This window comes from Sus scrofa, chromosome 9, assembly GCF_054392235.1.
Source record: "Sus scrofa isolate SSC_HxYL_T2T_F1_AM1 chromosome 9, Sscrofa_HxYL_maternal_Yorkshire_Landrace_v2.0, whole genome shotgun sequence".
NCBI lineage: Eukaryota > Metazoa > Chordata > Mammalia > Artiodactyla > Suidae > Sus > Sus scrofa.
In genome coordinates, this window is record NC_139391.1 from 71,631,213 (window position 1) to 71,650,221 (window position 19,009).

Sequence of the window (19,009 nt, forward strand, 5' to 3'; positions counted from 1 at the left end):
TTTAATGTGAACTAGTTTAAGGTTGTGTATGCATGTGTGTGTGTGTTTGTGTGTGTGTGCATGCCCTCCCCCCGCCCCATGCTCATGTGCATGTTCTGACAAAGTATAGAGTTCAAGACTGAGGAGCCGGAATTGCCGAGTGACCTTTTTAGTCACCTGGATTATATATGATTCAATAATAGGCACTTGGCTTCATCTTCTTCATCAGCAGTGACCAACAGGCTCTGGCGGGCGCTGGGGACACGAAGATTTATGGGACCCTGCCTCTGCCCGCAGGAGGCTTGTTGTGTCATGTGGGAGACAGAAGGTTTATATGAAAAAAGATAACACAAACTAGTATATACTGATTGCCAAAGGAAAATGGGAGAAATGCTTTCACTTTCATCCAGAATGGGATCTTTACAATTTTCTTGGACATCATTTTAGACTTAGGAAAAAATTGCAAGAATAGTACCAAGAATTTCTGTATACCATTTACCCACATTGTCCAAAAATGTTAGCATATTAACATTTGCTTTTTATTTCTTTCTCTCTCTCCGCACACAACTCACACACATACATATTTTGTTTTTCTGAAACTCTTGAGCATAAGTAACAACCAGATCCCCTTTAAACCTACATACTTCAGTATGTATTTACTAAAAAAAAGGTTGTTCTTGAACCCGATGGTAGTAGAGTTATCAGAATCAGCGTGTTCATATTGACACAATAATACTATATAATCCACAGACTTTCAGGCTTACCATTTGTTCCAAATAGTTCCTTTTTGGCAAAAGAAAGTCCAAGATTCTGCATTTCATTCCCTTGTCTTACTTTTCAGTTTCCTTTAATGTGGAAAGATTTCCAAGTCTTTCTTTGTATTTCATGACATTGACATTTGGGGGGAACATTCAGCCCTGCTGTTTTATAGAATGTTCTCTAATTTGATACTTTTGTTCATGTCTGACATTTCTTTATTCAGGTTATGTACTTTTGTGCAGGAATACCGTAGAAACGGTATTGTGTTCTTCTGTGTATCATGTCTGGAGGCACTGCTGATGCTTCGTCCCATTGCTGGTGATCAGTTGGTTAAAGTGGTGTCTGACAGATTTCTGTACCATCAAGTTATTCTGTGCTTTGTAATTAATGCATAGATTTTGGAGAGAGAATTTGAGACCATGTGGGTATCATGTTATTCTTCCAACCTTACACCCAGTAGTTTTTAGCATTTATTGATGGATTCTTGCTTGAGTCAGTTATTCTGATGATGGTTACCAAATGGTAGTTTTTCCAGGTTCCAACATCCCGTCTGCATTTATCAGTTGGGATTCTCCTGTAAGGAAGAGCTTTCTGTCTTCTCCCTGTGTCTGCCTGGTGGTTTGTTTATGTCAGTGTGAACTCCGGGCTTCTGACTTTATTCAACAGGTTATCCTCTTTTACCACCTTTATTTTAATGCTCATATTGTCCCCAATTTGGCTAGTGGCTTCAGGTTGGTTCCTGTGTCCTTTTGACATGTTCCCAGCAATCTTTGAGTATTCTTATACTTCCTGGTGCAACAGGTTATTTTAGGTACGTGTTGTACTTTCTTTGCCTCAGCTCTGGAGCCATTTCTTCAAAGAGCCCTTGTTTCTTTCAGTGAGGAATGATATTTAGAAACCATGGTGCCCTTTGTGACTGGAGTACCATGGTTTATGGTCCCCCTCAGCCAGCAGAGGTAGGATACACCTCTCTGCAGGTGCACACACAGACACACACACAGACACACATACCCACATACTTCTATATGTATTCCTTTATCTTTCTATATGTTATCTGTTTTGAAGCCTGTGAGGTCACATGGATATCTTCCATTGTCTTATTCTCCTTTCTCCTCTTTCTGTATTTGTAACTCTTTTCTCTGAACCCTGAGAAACCTGGTACCCATGACCCATAATGGGTGTATTTAATTGCCCATTCCTAGAGTGTACGCAAAGTAGTTTCAGATTTGCTAACCCGCGCCTCTAAAAAAGGCATGGCTACTACTAATTTGATTTCAAAACTGGTTTGAAGGTCTTGGATTTGTTTCTTGTTAGCCTTTCGGACCAAAACACAGGTTCAAAAGGCCAAAGTACACACTGAGCACTGTCCTGTGGACATTCCCCCCACCCCTGGGCCTGCCATGATTCTGGGAATGTCACCTTATGGACTGGGACCCCTGCCACTTTCTCCTAAGACTACCCCTTTCCTGTTCTCTCTGCTGATTCTTTTTTTTTTTTTTTTTTCTTTTTAGGGCTGCATCCAGGGCACATGGAAGTTCCCAGGCCAGGGCTCAAATCGGAGCTACAGCTGCCAGCCACAGCCACAGCCACATCAGATCCAAGCTGCATCTGCGACCTACATCACAGCTCATGGCAACGCCAGATCCTTAACCCACTGAGCGAGGCCAGGGACAGAACCCGCAACCTCCTGGTTCCTAGCCGGATTCATTTCCACTGCGCCACGGCGGGAACTGCTATTCTCTCTGTCGTTCTCCATGATTACCTCCGTTGCATTTAGGGAACCACGGATCCAGCTTTCACCTCAGTTCTAGGCTATGGCTGTGAGGACTGTTTACCAAGTAGCTCATGCAATATGCCTGATGTAGGACCTTTGCATGCTCTTGATCTGGTCCCTTGGAGCACTGCTCGCTGACATGTGAGCTTGCAGAATTTTGGCCCTGTTTGCTGGCTCCCAGTTCTGAGAGCCTTGCTGCTTCTCCTCCTTGGCTTTCTCACTCAGATGCTCTGGTCTCTTTAATAGCTCTCTTCCATCAGTTCTGACTTTGGCATTTTCTCTTCTCGGTCCAGGGATGGCTTCCAGATTCCCCTTCCTCTGCCCTGTTGAACCCGCTTCCTCCGTCTCCCACACATTCATTGTATGTCTCTCCTTCCTCCAGGCACATGTAACATGGTCCGTGCTGCTGATTCCAGCTGTTCTGAATCTTGCCTACAGCTTAAGTTCAAAAACAGACCAGACCCAAAGCATCCTAGATGCTGTGCCAATATCCACCACATGAAAACAAATTACTGAAAAGCATCAGGGAATTTCGGAATAGTTTTGAGGTTGGACTCTCTGTCTTAGTGTTCCTTCCTGTTCCTCCGTCCCCCCGTCCCCTCTCTACATCATGCCTGCTACCTTTCCATTTCTTCTCTGAGTCCCTCATTTGGCAAGGGCTGCTCTCTACATCCTTAGTCCCCGTTTTTACTCTCCCTACATGCAGACAGGTTTAACCATTGGGATGAGATGGTGTTAATAATCAGACTGGATTGGAGTTCCCGTCGTGGTACAGAGGTTAACAAATCTGACTAGGAACGCTGAGGTTGCAGGTTCGATCCCTGGCCTTGCTCAGTGGGTTAAGGATCCGGCATTGCCTTGAGCTGTGGTGTATGTTACAGATGCAGCTCGGATCCCGCGTTGCTGTGGCTCTGGCGTAGGCCAGCAGCTATAGCTCTGATTAGACCCCTAGCCTGGGAACCTCCATATGCCGCAGGAGTGGTTCTAGAAAAGGCAAAAAGACAATAATAATAATAATCAGACTGGATTGTTGCTCTTTTTCTAATTGTGGGGGGGGGGGTTGGGGTGTGTGTGTGTGTGTGTTTGCTGCCTGCAGTAGCTTGATGTGGCATCTCGGTTCCCAGACCAGGGATCAAACCCTGGCCACAGAGGTGAAAGCACTCAGTCCTAAGTGCTCAGTCCTAAGCACTAAGCCATGAGGGAACTCTCTGCTCTTTTTGAATCTTCCAGCAAGGGCTAAGGAATTTCTATCCTTTTGGTTGTGAACAGAAAAGTGAGGCTGGGTCTCTGTATATTTAAATGTGGGTAACTTCACAGGTCAGAGAAGCCACTAACTTGGAAATAAAGTATATGTTTCTCTAATGACTTTATCCATAGGGGTGCCAAAAAGGTGCCACTTCCACAGGCTGTCCCTGCCTACTCTAGACAGAGTGTGTTCCTCGGGCAGCAGTGACATCGTGCCTTTGCCATCGGCTTCATCCTGGTGTTCTGTAGAACATTGTTTAACTTTGACATTTCTCATCACCCTGAACATAAGAGGAAGAGAATCAACGTGGTGGGGCCATGCATCTTACAGGTGCATCATGTAGACACTGGCAGTCGTTTGCAGAGCATCGGGAGAAAGTTGTTGGCACAGTCCAATGGCCATCGGGTGCCTACTGTGACCAGAGTACTAAATGCCAAAGGAACTGTCCCCAAGAGAAGTCCTCAGAGGACAGGCCTCCCGAAGTTCAGGGATCCCTGACTCACACACCTTAAGATGTGCATATACATAAGAACCTCTTTTCTCTGTCCCTCTATCCCTCCCTCCCTCTCTTCTTCTCTCCCTCCCTCTTTCATTCCCTTCTTTGGAGGTGAATATTTGAAAGAGAATCTTCAGATTCTTAAAAAGGTCTGCGTATGTCATCACCGCCCCCCCAGAATATCTTATTTTCCAAGTTAGAATACACACACCAACATTTTTTTTTTTTTTTTTGACCTCACCACGGCATGTGGAAATTCCCAGGGCAGGATGGAATCTGAGCCACAGCTGCAACCTGCATCGCGGCTGCAGCAATGCTGGATCCTTAAACCCACCGTGCAGGGTCGGGGAGCGAACTTGTGCTGCCACAGAGACAACGCAGGATCCTTAACCTGCAGTGCCACAGCAGGACCTCCAGACCTATGTATATTTTTACAAGAATAACTGAGAACAACCTTTTTGTAGAACAATACCTAGAGATCTTTGCTCTATGTGATGTATTCTGATATTTTCTACTTTGTTCAGTGTTATGCTGTTCCACTGTTTGCTGTTTCATTTTTGGAGAAATGCTAGCTGGTGACCTACTAAGTTGGCTTTTTTTAACCTCACTAATGGGTTGTATCTCACAGTTTGAAAAAATTGCTTTAAGAGGATTTGTTCTTAAAATTTTGGTGCATATAAAATTACCTGGGGGAGTTCTCTTGTGGCTCAGTGGTTAATGAACCCAACTAGGATCCATGAGCTTGCGGGTTCAATCCCTGGCCTCGCTCAGTGGGTTAAGGATCTGGTGTTGCCGTGAGCTGTGGTGTAGGTCACAGACGTGGCTTAGATCCTGAGTGGCTGTGGCTGTGGTGTAGGCCAGTGGCTACAGCTCAACTTTGACCCCTAGCATGGGAACCTCCATATGCCACCGGTTCAAGCCTAAAAAGCAAAGCAAAAAAATAAAAAATAGGAGTTCCCGTCGTGGCGCAGTGGTTAACGAATCCGACTAGGAACCATGAGGTTGCGGGTTCGGTCCCTGCCCTTGCTTAGTGGGTTAACAATCCGGCGTTGCCGTGAGCTGTGGTGTAGGTTGCAGACGCAGCTCGGATCCCGCGTTGCTGTGGCTCTGGCGTAGGCCGGTGGCTACAGCTCCGATTAGACCCCTAGCCTGGGAACCTCCATATGCCTCGGGAGCGGCCCAAGAAATAGCAACAACAACAACAACAAAAGACAAAAGACAAAAAAATAAAAAAATAAAAAATAAATAAAATTACCTGGGATAAGTATTTGAGTTGCAGACTTCTGGAGTTCCCTGGTGACTCAGTGGGTTAAAGATCTGGTGTTATCACTGCTGTGGCTGGAGTTGCTTTTGTAACACAGGTTCCATCCCTGGCCCGGGAACATCTTTTGGCCTGGAGCATGGCCAAAAAGAAAAAAAAAAATTTAAATGCAGACTCCTGACCATCTTTCCGACCCTAGTGAATCATCAGTCATCCCTGGCAGGAATGGCACAGGGGTCTAGATTTTAAACAAGTACCACAGGGGATTCTGATGCAAGGAGATGTGGGGTCCTGAACATTCACACTTAGGACAACTGCTCTCCATGGACTAGGATCTTGGCTGCTCAAGGCTTCAGATCACACCCTTGAGTGGAGGTGGTAGATATTAGTGGGTACCCTCTGAATCTAGATTGAGTAACCCCAGTCTCCCCACCCTCACTCCTGGACTTTTGCTGTCCTCTGATCATCCTCTTCTTCTTCTTCTTTTTTTTTTTTTTTTTTTTCTTTTGTCTTTTTTAGGCTCACGCCCGAAGCATATGAAGGTTCCCAGGCTAGGGGTCTAATCAGAGCTGTAGCCGCCAGCTTACACCACAACCACAGCAACGCTAGATCCAAGCCACGTCTGCGACCTACATCCCAGCTCATAGCAGTGCTGGATCCTTAACCCACTGGGCGAGGCCAGGGATTGAACCTGCAACCTCAGGGTTCCTAGTCGGACTCGTTTCTGCTGCGCCAGGACGGGAATTCTCCGTCCTCTTCTTTTAATATCTGTTATGGCCCCTGTGAAGGCAGAGAAGGAGTTAACTGAGGCCGCAGAATAGAGAGTGAAGGAACTGAAGGGTCATTTTACAGAGTGGCTAGGGTGTGGCCCAGCCCTCCAGTAGGTGCCCAGAGCCAGTCCCAAATTAGAATAGGGTGGGATTCAGAACTGGTTTTCCTCTTCACTTGCCTTTCATGTGTAACCACATGCAGTGTGTCAACATGCTTTCCGGCGCCGTTAGGCACCAGCAGTTTTGCTCCCTCTGGGTTCATGGACCCTTGGTATTCCTGTTATGTGTTGTCTTAGAATAGCTCTGCGCTCTGGGGCGCTCGGGCAGCTGAGCTTGGTCTATTAACTCTTTCAGCACCAGTGCTTTAGAGATGCTAAGCGCATCTTAGTTGAAACAGAGCAACAACCACAATAAAAGAAGAAAATGATTGTTAATCAGGAGACCTGGATCCTTGCTTTGCTCTGCTTTTATCTTTGTGACCGCAGGCTCCTCAGGGAGCCTGTTTCCTCACTTAGAAAATCACAAGTGTGGGAGTTCCGTCGTGGTGCAGCGGAAATGAATCTGACTAGTAACCTTGAGGTTGCCGGTTCGATTCCTAGCCTCGTTCAGTGGGTTAAGGATCTGGCGTTGCCCTGAGCTGTGGTATAAGCCAGCAGCTGTAGCTCCTCCGATTCAACCCCTAGCCTGGGAACCTCCATATGCCATGGGTTTGGCCCTAAAAAAAGACCAAAAAAAAAAAAAAGAAAAAAGAAAATGACAAGTTTGGGCTTGACTCTAGACCATCTTGAAAATCCCTTCTAGCTCTGAAATACCGTGATTCTGGTTTTTGTACCCTCTGGTGCTTCTTTTTGTGCTTTAAAAGTCTTTCCTTTAAAGCCCTTCCTAGGTTTCTCCACAGGAGATCCACTGAGGCTGGGAATTTCCAGAGAACCAAGATGATAAGTTAATAGCAACAAAATACATTCCTATCTAGTTAAGTGTAGGGACAAAATACAACATTTATAAAGCAAATTCATTGCAAATGTGGGTGATAAGGCCTGGGAGTTTGGGGCCATGTTTGTCTTTTCAGACATTGTCTAGCTACTCTGTGGGTGTAAATACATTGTACAGATTGTCAAATAATAACAGTTGTTATAACAATAATAACATATGATGATATGATTTGTAGGTATAGATCACTGTAATGTTTACGATTTTTTTTTTTTTTTATGGACATCACTTTGTTTGACTTCATCTCGATAATAGCCATGTGATTAGGCAGGGCAGATCTGCTGTCCCCATTTTTTTTTTTTTGTCTTTTGTCTTTTTAGGGCTGCACCCGTGGCATATGGAGGTTCCCAGGCTACCCCAGAGCCACAGCAGCGTCAGATCCGAGCCACATCTGCGACCTACACCATAGCTTATGGCAACACCGGATCCTTAACCCACTGAGTGAGGCCAGGGATCAAACCTGCAACCTCATGGTTCCTAGTCGGATCTGTTTCCACCTCGCCACGATGGGAACTCCTTCCATTTATTTTTTTTTAAGCAGATAAAGAAAATATTGAGGCCCATGGAGTTCCCGTCGTGGCTCAGCGGTTAATGAATCTGACTAGCATCCATAAGGTTGCAGGTTTGATCCCTGACTTTTCTCAGTGGGTTAAGGATCCAGCATTGCTGTGAGCTGTGGTGTAGGTCACAGACGTGGCTCGTATCCTGCATTGCTGCGGTTGTGGTGTAGGCCAGCAGGTACAGCTCCAATTGGACCCCAAGCCTGGGAACCTCCATATGCCACAGGTATCACCCTAAAAAAACAGAAAAGAAAAAGAAATATTGAGGCCCAGAATACATCTGTGACTTATCCAAGGTTACCTGGCCAGCAGGTGACAGGATTAAGACCAGATCATAGGTCATCAGCATGGTTCAGGGTGCTTTCCACAGAGCACCACCTTGCTGAGATGGCATATCATTGTTCATCCAGATTCCTTACACATCTGTAGGACTCAGTAACCTACTAACCCGGAAATTGACCAGGGCCTCTCTAATTCCACCCAGTCCTTTAAAATTTTACCAGCAAAGTATCATCAAGGTTAATACTATGCTGTAAATTAGAGCATACAAGCCAATAGACATTCACATCCAGTCACTCAACAGCCACCCAGATTCATGCTATAGCAGTTGATTAGGGCAAGATTGATGGAGGCTGAAGATATTAACTATTCATTAAATGAATCGTCTTACTGTGCTCAACACTTACAGGATTTCTGTGGCTGTGACATCTGTCATTAGCCAACACTGATTAACTGCCCACCTATTCTTGGTGTTGGATATACACTGACTGTTCCAAAGTCTCCCCTGTCCTCAAGAGACTTCCCTCTGGGAAGGCAAGATAAATATCAAAATAACAGGAGAAGTGATGATGATGCATGCAACCTGATCTGATGACTCTTTAGGCTTCATTCCATGTAGCTCTGTAGTTTCTTAGAACGAAATCGCATTACTTTAGTCCTCCTTTCTCATTGTTATCATGAGCCATCTAAGGAAACACACGGTCCCATTAACAGGTATTCCAATGGGGGAGGTCTGAGTCTTAGGGATACCCCTTCTTCCCAAGCAGCTTGTTGGTACTTGACACGTTTCAGGACCATTTGCCAGGCAGGAGGAGTTATTGGCTGTAGATCCAGCTTCCCTGCTCGTGCCTGGTACCAGAGAGATGCCTTGCACCAAGGTAGTGGTTACTGCTTTGAAAATAAGCATGTGGATTTCTGAGTGACCTCATTCCAGTTTGGCAAAGACAGGTATTTATTTTTCTAGAATGAGCTACCAGGAGTGAGCCAGACTGTCTGTCTCAGTCATCTCCCAAGATTCCATTCATTTAAAAAATCTGGTAACACATCTGCGTGTATTTTTTTCCTCTGTATATTTGTCATGTGCGGTAATTACTTAACGGGGTTTCTGGTGACATCTTAATTAACTCAAGAAGAAAAAAACTGAAGATATAATTGTAGAGTTGGCTACAGGTTATTCTATGGAATATGTGGATTCAACTGTTAATGTAGATGGTTCTAAAGTCTTTTTCAGCTGAGAAATCTGTATTACTTTTTTGGTTTTGGTCATCAGTCATATCTTTGTTATGTCTCTTGCTCCTGTTATGATATTTTCTTTTAATTAAGTCAGCTCAGACCTTTGATATGATCACAACCTATTTGGTAGAAGCCATCCGGGGAAATTTTAATACATGAGTAAATTTCTAGCCCTTGGCCCTACGGATCATACTGGTGTAGTTTTTGTTCTCCAGCATTTAGGTAGTACCCAGAGTACACACGGAGGGTTGTATAACCTCTTTGTTTATACCTCCCTGAGAATACTAGTGGCAAGACACGGGATGGAAATGAAGGGAACACCCCAGGTCTGCAGAAGCCATGAGTGGGCTGATGGGCAGGCAGCTATTCTAAGTCAGCTAAATCAGGGTTTCACAGTGAGTCATCCACGCCAGTGGACACCCAAGCATCAGGACCAGGGATAGATCTGGGGTATAGCTGATGGACAGTTTAGGAGCAGGAAAGTCCTGTCTTGGGTCCAAAAGGTCTGTGGACATGGGAGAAGCAGGTCAGAAACAAGAATTTTGCTCCCTTTGTCCCTTGTGCCCAGAACAGTGCCTGGCTCATAGTAGGTACTCAATCAGTATTTGTTGAATGAGATAAGAAGATAAGATCAGGGGCTCAGAGAAGGAGCCTGGACAATAAGCTGTTAGAAGTCTAGGCAAGAAATATGGATGGAAAAATTCAAATCTTGGATTGATCCCCTCAATCATGCTTTTTCTCACGGGGTCCCAACACGGGATCTGAACCACGTCTTTGACCTACACCACAGCTCATGGTAATGTCGGATCCTTAACCCACTGAGCGAGGCCAGGGATCAAACCTGCATCCTTATGGATCCTAGTCGGGTTCGTTAACCACTGAGCCACAACGGGAACTCCCACAGAGTTGTCTTGAATAAACCTCTAACCTCCTTTCACCACCATGAATGTGGTTGGGTGGGTGGTGTTTGAAGGGAAGGCTAAGTCTCTCACTTGACATAAATTGATGGAGCCATTTGCATTTAGCATCTGCAGTGGCTCAGATTTCGGAACCACTCCTGGTTCTCTAACCTCACTCAGAAGAACCTTGGTCCTACAGTCATTCAGGAAACAGTCATTAAGATGTCAGACACGTGCTAGTCCAGTCTTCACTTCAAAGCAGATTCCTAAGCTCCCAGCTCTTGGATATACCATTATCCAAGGGTGTGGCTGGGCCCCTTGGAACCAAGCCAGAGCCACAAGAATTCCCTTTCCATGCAGCTCTTCCCCCAAACCTGATTATAGGGGACAGTTTAGACTATTTTGAGTAAGGTGGCTACACCACTACTTGAATCCTTTCTAATCATCTGTCTAGGCTACTGAAGACAATTTGTGGTAGTAACTTGTCCCCAAAAATTTGAAAGCTCATTTCTCTATATGGACAATTTTTGCCTTTGGCCTTTTTTTCTTTCTGACTCCAAACTCTCCTACTCTGATCTCATTGTTGGCAGAGCTGAAGCTGTAGCTGTGATAAGCCCAGGGAAGTGTGCCTGCCCGCTCCCGCTCCCGCTCCCTGCTTGCTCGCCCGCCTGTCTTTGAAAGATGCCTCCAGGCTGCCGCTGTACTGCTGGTTGTCACACAACCAGCAGCCACCATTATAGGCAGAATCTTTTTCAAGTCTGTTCCCACCTTGGTGATTTTTTTTTTCCCCGCTCCTTCTTTTAACACCTTCCCCAGCAAATCCTATCCATCCTCTGGCTTATCTGGGTCAGCAAGGGTCTGATTTTATGCATGGCACTGTCAAGCCATAAATCCGCTGCGGCTTTGCCTCTCTATCCAGCCAGTCTGCTTCTGTCAGCATCAGCAAAATGCATAATAGAGAAAATAAGCCAGAAAGGCTAATAACACTCATCTGAATAAAATAATCTCTTTGGCTGCCCTAGTTCATTTCATTTTCATCAAGGTGCCAGGAAGGAACTTCGGTTTAAAAACCAGCCTCCTCCTTGTCACTAGTTTCCTGTCCGACTGTCACTAAATGATCCTTTTTGTTATGCATGTACCTTTTTTTTTAATCCTCCTCATAGCTGGGTACTCAGTAATCTATGTTGAATGATGTATTTATTCAAACTCCATTTGGGACTTTGTCTATCATCACATATACGTCTAATTTTAAAAGTGAGAAACCACATTCTGGTTACGTGTATTGACGTTTGCCATCTTGAGATGTAGACTGGCAGGTTTGATAGGAATACTGAGAAAGGGGGACTCAGCAGAAGTTGCAGAAGCATCTACAGTTCTGGCAATCTGGGCTCCCTTTGGCTTCCGTCCTGTCTACCTCAGCACAGTTCCCGTGTGGAATGCCAGACTGATTGTTCCACCTTGCTCCTTAGGGGAAGGACACTGGAAGATTAAATTCTGCTCTCCCGTTGGTAGCTCTCTCACGTCTTCCCAGAGACTTACAGCTGCTTGGTTAATTGCCTGTTGCTGCTGTCTGATCCCAACCATTATTTGCTAAGGGCTGTGCATGTGCAGCAGGCTGCGCTCTTGGCCCTGGCCCAGGGCCGGGTGAGGAGCACGTCGGAAATGGATAAAAGCTGAATCCTGGTTTGTTTGGAAATAAAAATGATGCTATTTCTTCACATTTGTATAGTGCTTTACTGCTGATGTAATTCTTTTGCATCCCCTGTCTCATTTGAGACACACAAGAGCCCCGAGAGGTAGGCAAGTCAGAGACCACTGGTGCCAAAGGAAATGTCCCTCAGTGGAACAATGCAGAAGCTCGGGCCATGCGGTCTTGCCAGGCTTGTGTCACGCGGCCCATCTGCAGAGCTGTGAACTTAGCAGTTATTAATGAAATGCTACTTTGGGCCAGGAGAGCTTACAGAGTTTTGCAGCCATGTTTTGAAGCTCTTCCGGGAGCCAGATGTGCAACGACAGGGCATGTGTCCGTTTTATAGGTAAGACAACTGAAACCATCCAGAGGAGAAATGAAGAAAAGGGTAGTGTTGAGGCCAACTTGGACCTTGAGGTTAACGCTTCACAGTAGGATGTTCTGGAGAAATCCCTTGAAGGATTGGTTGCTAAGTTTGTTGAACGGCCATAAATAGTCTGAAGTTGAAGGAGAAAAACTGAGCTAATGTATTTGAAGCTAATGATTCAGCTGTGGGGGTTTAGCTCGCTCAGTGCATTTATAATGACCATCTCTTCTGTGCATGCATAGCTGGCTTGGGAGTTTCTGGGCCTCTTTTTTATTTTTATTTTTATTTTTATTTTTATTTTTTGACTCCAGAGTCATTCCCTCTCAAGCATAGTATTATTATTCTTGATCTTCCTCCTGAAAAAATAAAATGTTTAAGTAAGAAAAATACTTCTGGATATTTTGTCTGCTTTTTAGGGATTAGTGTTTGAGGAGGTTTGCAGCTGTTCAGCACATGCCTAAGGGATGCAGACCCTTTTCGTTAAATGCCCAAGTATTACACAACCTAAGACTCCGGGGGCGGAGAAAGTAAAGAAACTGTGCAAACAAATGATAGATGGAAAAGATATAAAGACAAATTTCAATCTCCTGACCAAATGACGCTCCCTGGGCTCGAGCGGCCCCAAAGAAAAATCAGGCTGCAAAGCTGCTGAAGCAGGAAACCACTCTAGCAGAACCTTAATATGCTCCCTATGAAATCACGTCTCGTTGACTTGCTCATTTTCCACCCCGAAGTGTGTTTCGCCTTTGTTCATGTGGGCGGGGAAAATTGTCTCTGCAGTGAATTTGTGTTCCCCTCCTACATCCCCACACCTCTCCTTCCCCACCACGATCCCAACATAAACAGATGAATTAATTAAAACACCTCCATTGGAAGGAGAAATAAGTCTGAGAAAGCACACAGACTCCCCGAACCAAAAATATTGCATGAAAAGCTGCACTAATAGTAAAAGAGAGTAGGAACCCCTAGGAGAAACAGGCAACAGAGTCTGATACTGTTTTTTCAGGGCCATGGGCTCCTTTTTTAAAATAAAAATCTTACCTGGAACTCCCTATATATGCAGCAGATCGGAGCAGTGCTTTATTGGTGTAAATCTCCTTTTAAAGTGTAAATGTACAAAGAGTACTTATGACCGAGTTAATCGTTGAGAACAATGAGGCTGGGTTTATGAACCCAAGATACTTTTGAAGTCCAGATTATGAATCAGAGTTGCAGTTTTATATCTGTTTCAGCATCCGAATTCTTTCAGGTTCTGGTTTGGATTGCTCGCTCGATATGGAGAAAATCCCGATTGACATAGACAAGTTGTTCTGAGATCTTTGAAATTGATGTAGACGCTTATGAAAGAAGGAAGTTTTTGTTTTATTTTATTTATTTATTTATTGTCTTTTTGCCTTTTCTAGAGCCGCTCCTGTGGCATATGGAGGTTGCCAGGGTAGGGGTCGAATTGGAGCTGTAGCCGCCGGCCCATGCCAGAGCCACAGCAACAGCAGGATCCTTAACTCACTGAGCAAGGCCAGGGATCGAACCTGCAACTTCATGGTTCCTAGTCGGATTCATTAACCACTGCGCCACAACGGGAACTCCCCGATGTTTTTGTTTTAAAGTTGCGTCACTAACCTTACCTAGCAGCTATTCCCTTTCTCCTTTCTAAGTATTAATTGAGTAAATGGAAATATATAATAAGCTTTATAGCCATTGAAAATGAAATGAGACGATATTGAGCGTGTACATTCTCACTACCCAACCGTGATCAACCGTGAACCTAGCGTAGACCCCTGAGCCTTCTGTGGCGTGTAATCGAACCCGGCCACTCTGTGTCAAATCATGTGCTCCCCTGAACAGCTTTACCCAAGGAGGCACCCAGGTTGAATTAAAAACCTAAACCTGTGCAGAGCAACATCTTTTCTAATCAATAGCACATTTTTCAGCAGTTTGGATACACACATTGATTCTTTATTACAGAGCTTGCCTATAACTGCACACTGAAGCTCACCTGGGCGGCCAGCTGATGAGGCTTTGTGATGGTGTCTACTCTAGGGAAGCAGGGTCCAGGTCCCTTACACTTTTCACTGGGTGTTACTCATTTGGGTGGGTGTGTTCTAGTTGTTTGAAATTAAACTGTGATTCTCTGTAATTCCATGCTTTAAGAGCTCCTGCTCACCGAAACCAGTAATAGCCGCCCTGCTAAGGTTGTAAAAATGGAAGTAAATACACGCATGTGGTCAAAGCACTTGTAGCCCCTAAGACGTTCTTAGTAAGTATACATTTATGAGTATTAAGTGATAAGGCATTTGAAAAGAGTCCCACTCCTGCCCATCCTTTTTATTAATTCATCTTTGTTTACTCAAGGGTCCCCTTGGGATTTATGCTCTGCATCCTTTCTCATCGTGTCGGATTGGTTTTGCTTCTCCTGCCACCACTTGTGATCTGTGGTGTCCGTGCCTGAGCCTCTTGGCCCTTTGTTTGTACCTCTGATGTTCTGTTATATTATAGGTCTCTGCACACACACACACATACACACACACACACTGTACTGTGACATCAGGACTTTTATAACCACTAAAGCCTCTACTACTGTACTTTGTTCATTTAAGGTACAGAGGTCTGGAGTTCCTGTTGTGGCTCAGTGGAAATGAATCTGACTAGTAACCATGAGGATGCGGGTTCGATCCCTGGCCTCATTCAGTGGGTCAAGGATCCAGTGTTGTCGTGAGCTGTGATATTGGTCATAGACAAAGCTCCGACCTGGCATTGCTGTGGCTCTGGGGTAGGCCAGTGGCTACAGCTCCTTCAGTCTCTAGCCTGGGAACCTCCATATGCTGCAGATGTGGCCCTAAAAAGACCAAAAAAAAAAAAAAAAGATACAGATGTTTATACATTTGTAAAATTGAATTGTAGTGTCATTTTTATGTGTGTAAAGTGCTTTGGAGAAGAACCAAGAGGGACCATCAACCCACGTTCACCCACAAGAAACATTGAAAACCAGTTGTAAAGTTAAGGCCTTTTGAAAAGCAAGTGTATCTATCCCATGCTTACTGAGAATATGGATGTCTTGCCAACCAATAAAAATGTAAACTAAATTATTGAGAATTTTGTAACTGAAACTGATCTGGTATCAACTGGAAAGTTTTCTTACAGTGGAAACTTCAAATGTTGCCAATGCAACAATCGCTCACCATTTTGAGTTTAGGATTGTTTCTGGTTTACTTTTTTTTTTTTTTCCAGACGCTAGACATTTTTAAAGGAATGGAATAATTACATGTATCTCTCGCCCTTAGCTAGTATATATTTAATTTCCATAGAAATCTTTTTTTTTTTTTTTTTTTTGTCTTTTTGCCTTTTCGAGGGCTGCCCCATGGCATGTGGAGGTTCCCAGGCTAGGGGTCCAGTCGGAGCTGTAGCCACCGGCCTACGCCAGAGCAACAGCATCGCGGGATCGGAGCTGCATCTGCGACCTACACCACAGCTCACGGCAACGCCGGATCCTTAACCCACTGAGCAAGGGCAGGGATCGAACCCACAACCTCATGGTTCCTAGTCGGATTCGTTAACCACTGCACCACGACGGGAACTCCCTAATTTCCATAGAAATCTTTTAGTTTCCCTAGAAAGGTCATCGGATACCATTGTTGCTGCAGTGGTCAGCGAATACATCTTAGGGGTTTTGACCACAGTAGTGTGGTGCCCGGGGGTCGGGGGTGGAGGTGGAGGACAGGTATAGAACCGTTGCAATTTGGACTCTAATATTCATTGGTTTGAGGCAGCCTCTTGGTGCTGGTTAGACAGATTTAATGGTCTGGTGTGTTCAGAAGCCAGAATAGGTGTGGCATGATTATTTATTAATAGTTACCTACGCCTGAATTGAAAGAGCCCTTCTAAGTTGAATTCCATGCTCTACAAGTCACAGGTGCCTGGCCGCCACAAGCTCCCCTGTGGAGGTGGTGCAGACTCGATAACCAAGCTGCTCTCGGCTCACTTTCTTTGCTTTAAGAATCTGACTGTAGGGAAATGGGAATAAACAGGTTGTGAGAACTTTGCAGTGATTTAAGAGCATGCTCTTTGCAATTACAAGGCTTGTTCTTGAATTCCAGCATTGCCACTTTTTAGCTATGTGACCTTGAACAAGATAGTTCACCTTTCTTTTTTTTTTTTTTTTTTTTTTTTTTTGTCTTTTTGCCATTTATTGATTTATTGGGCCGCTCCCATGGCATATGGAGGTTCCCAGGCTAGGGGTCAAATCGGAGCTGCAGCTGCTGGCCTACGCCAGAGCCACAGCAACATGGGATTCGAGCGGCATCTGCGACCTACACTACAGCTCATGGCAATGCCGGTCCTTAACCCACTGAGCAAGGCCAGGGATCGAACCCGAAACTTCGTGGTTCCTAGTTGGATTCGTTAACTACTGAACCACGACGGGAACTCCAGATAGTTCACCTTTCTTAGTCCAACTTTCCCCGTCTGCTGAATGTGGTTGATAGCCCCCACTTCATCAGGTTTTGTAGGGTTCAAGTTAAGCAACATGAGTATAGGACCCAGCCATGAGCCGAGTACACAGTAAGCCCTTGATAAATAGCCTCCTGCCTTTTGTTTCTCTCCTTAAAGAAATCCAACTTGCAGATGTGGAACTTTCTTAAGTTGCTTAAATTAGTGCTGTGAGCTGAGCAGATAATAATCTTTTTGGATCACAGTGTTTTCATTAGAAATGAGCAGCTAGGTTTGGTGCTTTTCTGCTCCACTTAGGCTGTAGATGTCTTAGAAATACACGTATTCAGATATGATTTGTGTTCCTGACTGTATGGAGCTTGAGAAGATGGCTTAGTCAATGAAATCTAACCTCCTTAGATGTGTTCTGTGGCACGAAGGAGTTTTTAGGAAATGTTTTCATAGCAGCTGCCTCTATAGTTGTCTTCACTGAATCCTTCAATAGATAAATGTGTGGATATTTAGTCTATAGCATAGATTTTGTCTAGAGACTAACTTTGGCTTCCAACCCTAGACACACATCAAATGACTTAGTGATTATGGTTATGGACTTTGGAGTCAGACCTGCTACAGTTGTTGCAGTCAGCACAGACCTGTGGTTCTAGTCCCTGGCTCCCTCTTACCATCTCTGGGACTCCTTACTAGCTGTGGGCATGGGACAACCTCTCCAAGGTGTTTTGTTTGTTTGTTTGTTTGTTTTCTTTAATCAGGAAAATGGGGATAATGGTAGTTCTTTTCTGACAATGAAATAATGGCACTTAGATGCGATACTGCCTATCATATAAAGCTTTTCCAAAGCTTCTAGAGCAGAATAGATGTTTAATAGATAATCCTGCTTTTTCTCCTCTTTTCCTTGTCCTCTGGCCTCCCTCTCCTTATTTTCCCCTTTTCTCCTCCACTGAGTTTTTAGAAAAAGGGAAAACTAAAGGTGCAGCTTCGGGAAAGACATCTTTATTCCTGGTTTGGCTCTGATCGCATGATTGTGTGACACGGACTGCTGTCATAGATGTTGGCCCTGCCTGCTTACCAACACTGATTTTTTTTTTTCCTTGCTGTTTCTTTGCAGGAAGGATCAGAATGTTCTCTCTCCAGTCAACTGCTGGAATCTCCTCTTAAACCAGGTGAAGCGGGAGAGCAGGGACCACACTACCTTGAGTGACATCTACCTGAATAATATCATTCCTCGATTTGTCCAAGTCAGTGAGGACTCAGGAAGACTCTTTAAAAAGGTAAAGAGCTGTTTCTAGTCACTGACACAGTCTTGTAAATACGAAGAAGACTATCTTATTGGCCCACTTAAAATGTTTTTCTTTGGTCATTCCCTACCATGCACTTACGAAGAAAAAAAGTACTGGATTGGCATTTTTTTTTCTTCATCTCTGAGCTAAATTTATAGTAGCCCTGCGAAAGTGACCATTTGCAAGGTACAACCCCAGGTCTTGCAGCATAATGCATAACCTGCATATATTAATAATGAACATGAATAATGTCCATGTGGGGTCTATTTCCTTAAATGATACGTGAAGCTGTTGAGATTCGGGGACCTTTCAGTGTCACTTCTTGATTTCCTCTTCTAGTTCATTTACAAATTCATGTCTGTTTATGTTTGTAGTTTAGTTCTCTTCTCAGGTTCTCATCTGGGCCAAGGTGAGGTCATGAATTTGGTTATTCTTATCATGACTTATCTTTGTCTTTGGGTCCCTGAACGCTTTCCGAAGCTCGGTTGTTTGTCACAATTCCTCGAGTGTATATCAAAAAACCTGACCTAGGAAAAACTCAAAAGTAATTGTGATAATCTTTTTATTTTTTTGTCCTTTTGCCATTTCTTGGGCCGCTCCCGCGGCATATGGAGGTTCCCAGGCTAGGGATTGAATTGGAGCTGTAGCCGATGGCCTACACCAGAGCCATAGCAACTCGGGATCCGAGCCGCTTTTTTGACCTATACCACAGGTCACCGCAATACTGGATCCTTACCCACTGAGCAAGGCCAGGGATCAAACCCACAACCTCATGGTTCCTAGTCAGATTCGTTAAACCACTGAGCCACGATGGGAACTCCAATTGTGATAATCTTAAGGAATTCATAGCAAATTCACCTTATCTGTCAGTAGTGGAACTAAACTCTCAGAAACCCAGGAAGCTCCTTTCTAAGCTCTCTCAATCTGAGCTCTTAATGGAGTCATTTATTTGTGACTTTTGGCTACAAATGGCCCCAACCATT

At 44.5% G+C, this 19,009-nt stretch overlaps 1 protein-coding gene across 38 annotated transcripts in view; it reads left to right on the top strand.

The window, feature by feature from the left end:
• Positions 1-19,009, top strand: part of SRGAP2 (SLIT-ROBO Rho GTPase activating protein 2) — a 279,310-nt gene that overhangs the window by 126,481 nt on the left and 133,820 nt on the right. For all 38 annotated transcript variants that reach the window (XR_014815658.1, XR_014815666.1, XR_014815655.1 and 35 more), the window contains exon 4: positions 17,855-18,017. Coding sequence is in view for 23 of the 38 variants with exons in the window: in XM_084976859.1 (XP_084832985.1) it covers positions 17,855-18,017 (163 nt within the window). In the remaining 15 variants the exon portion in view is untranslated. The remainder of the gene's footprint in view (positions 1-17,854; positions 18,018-19,009) is intronic.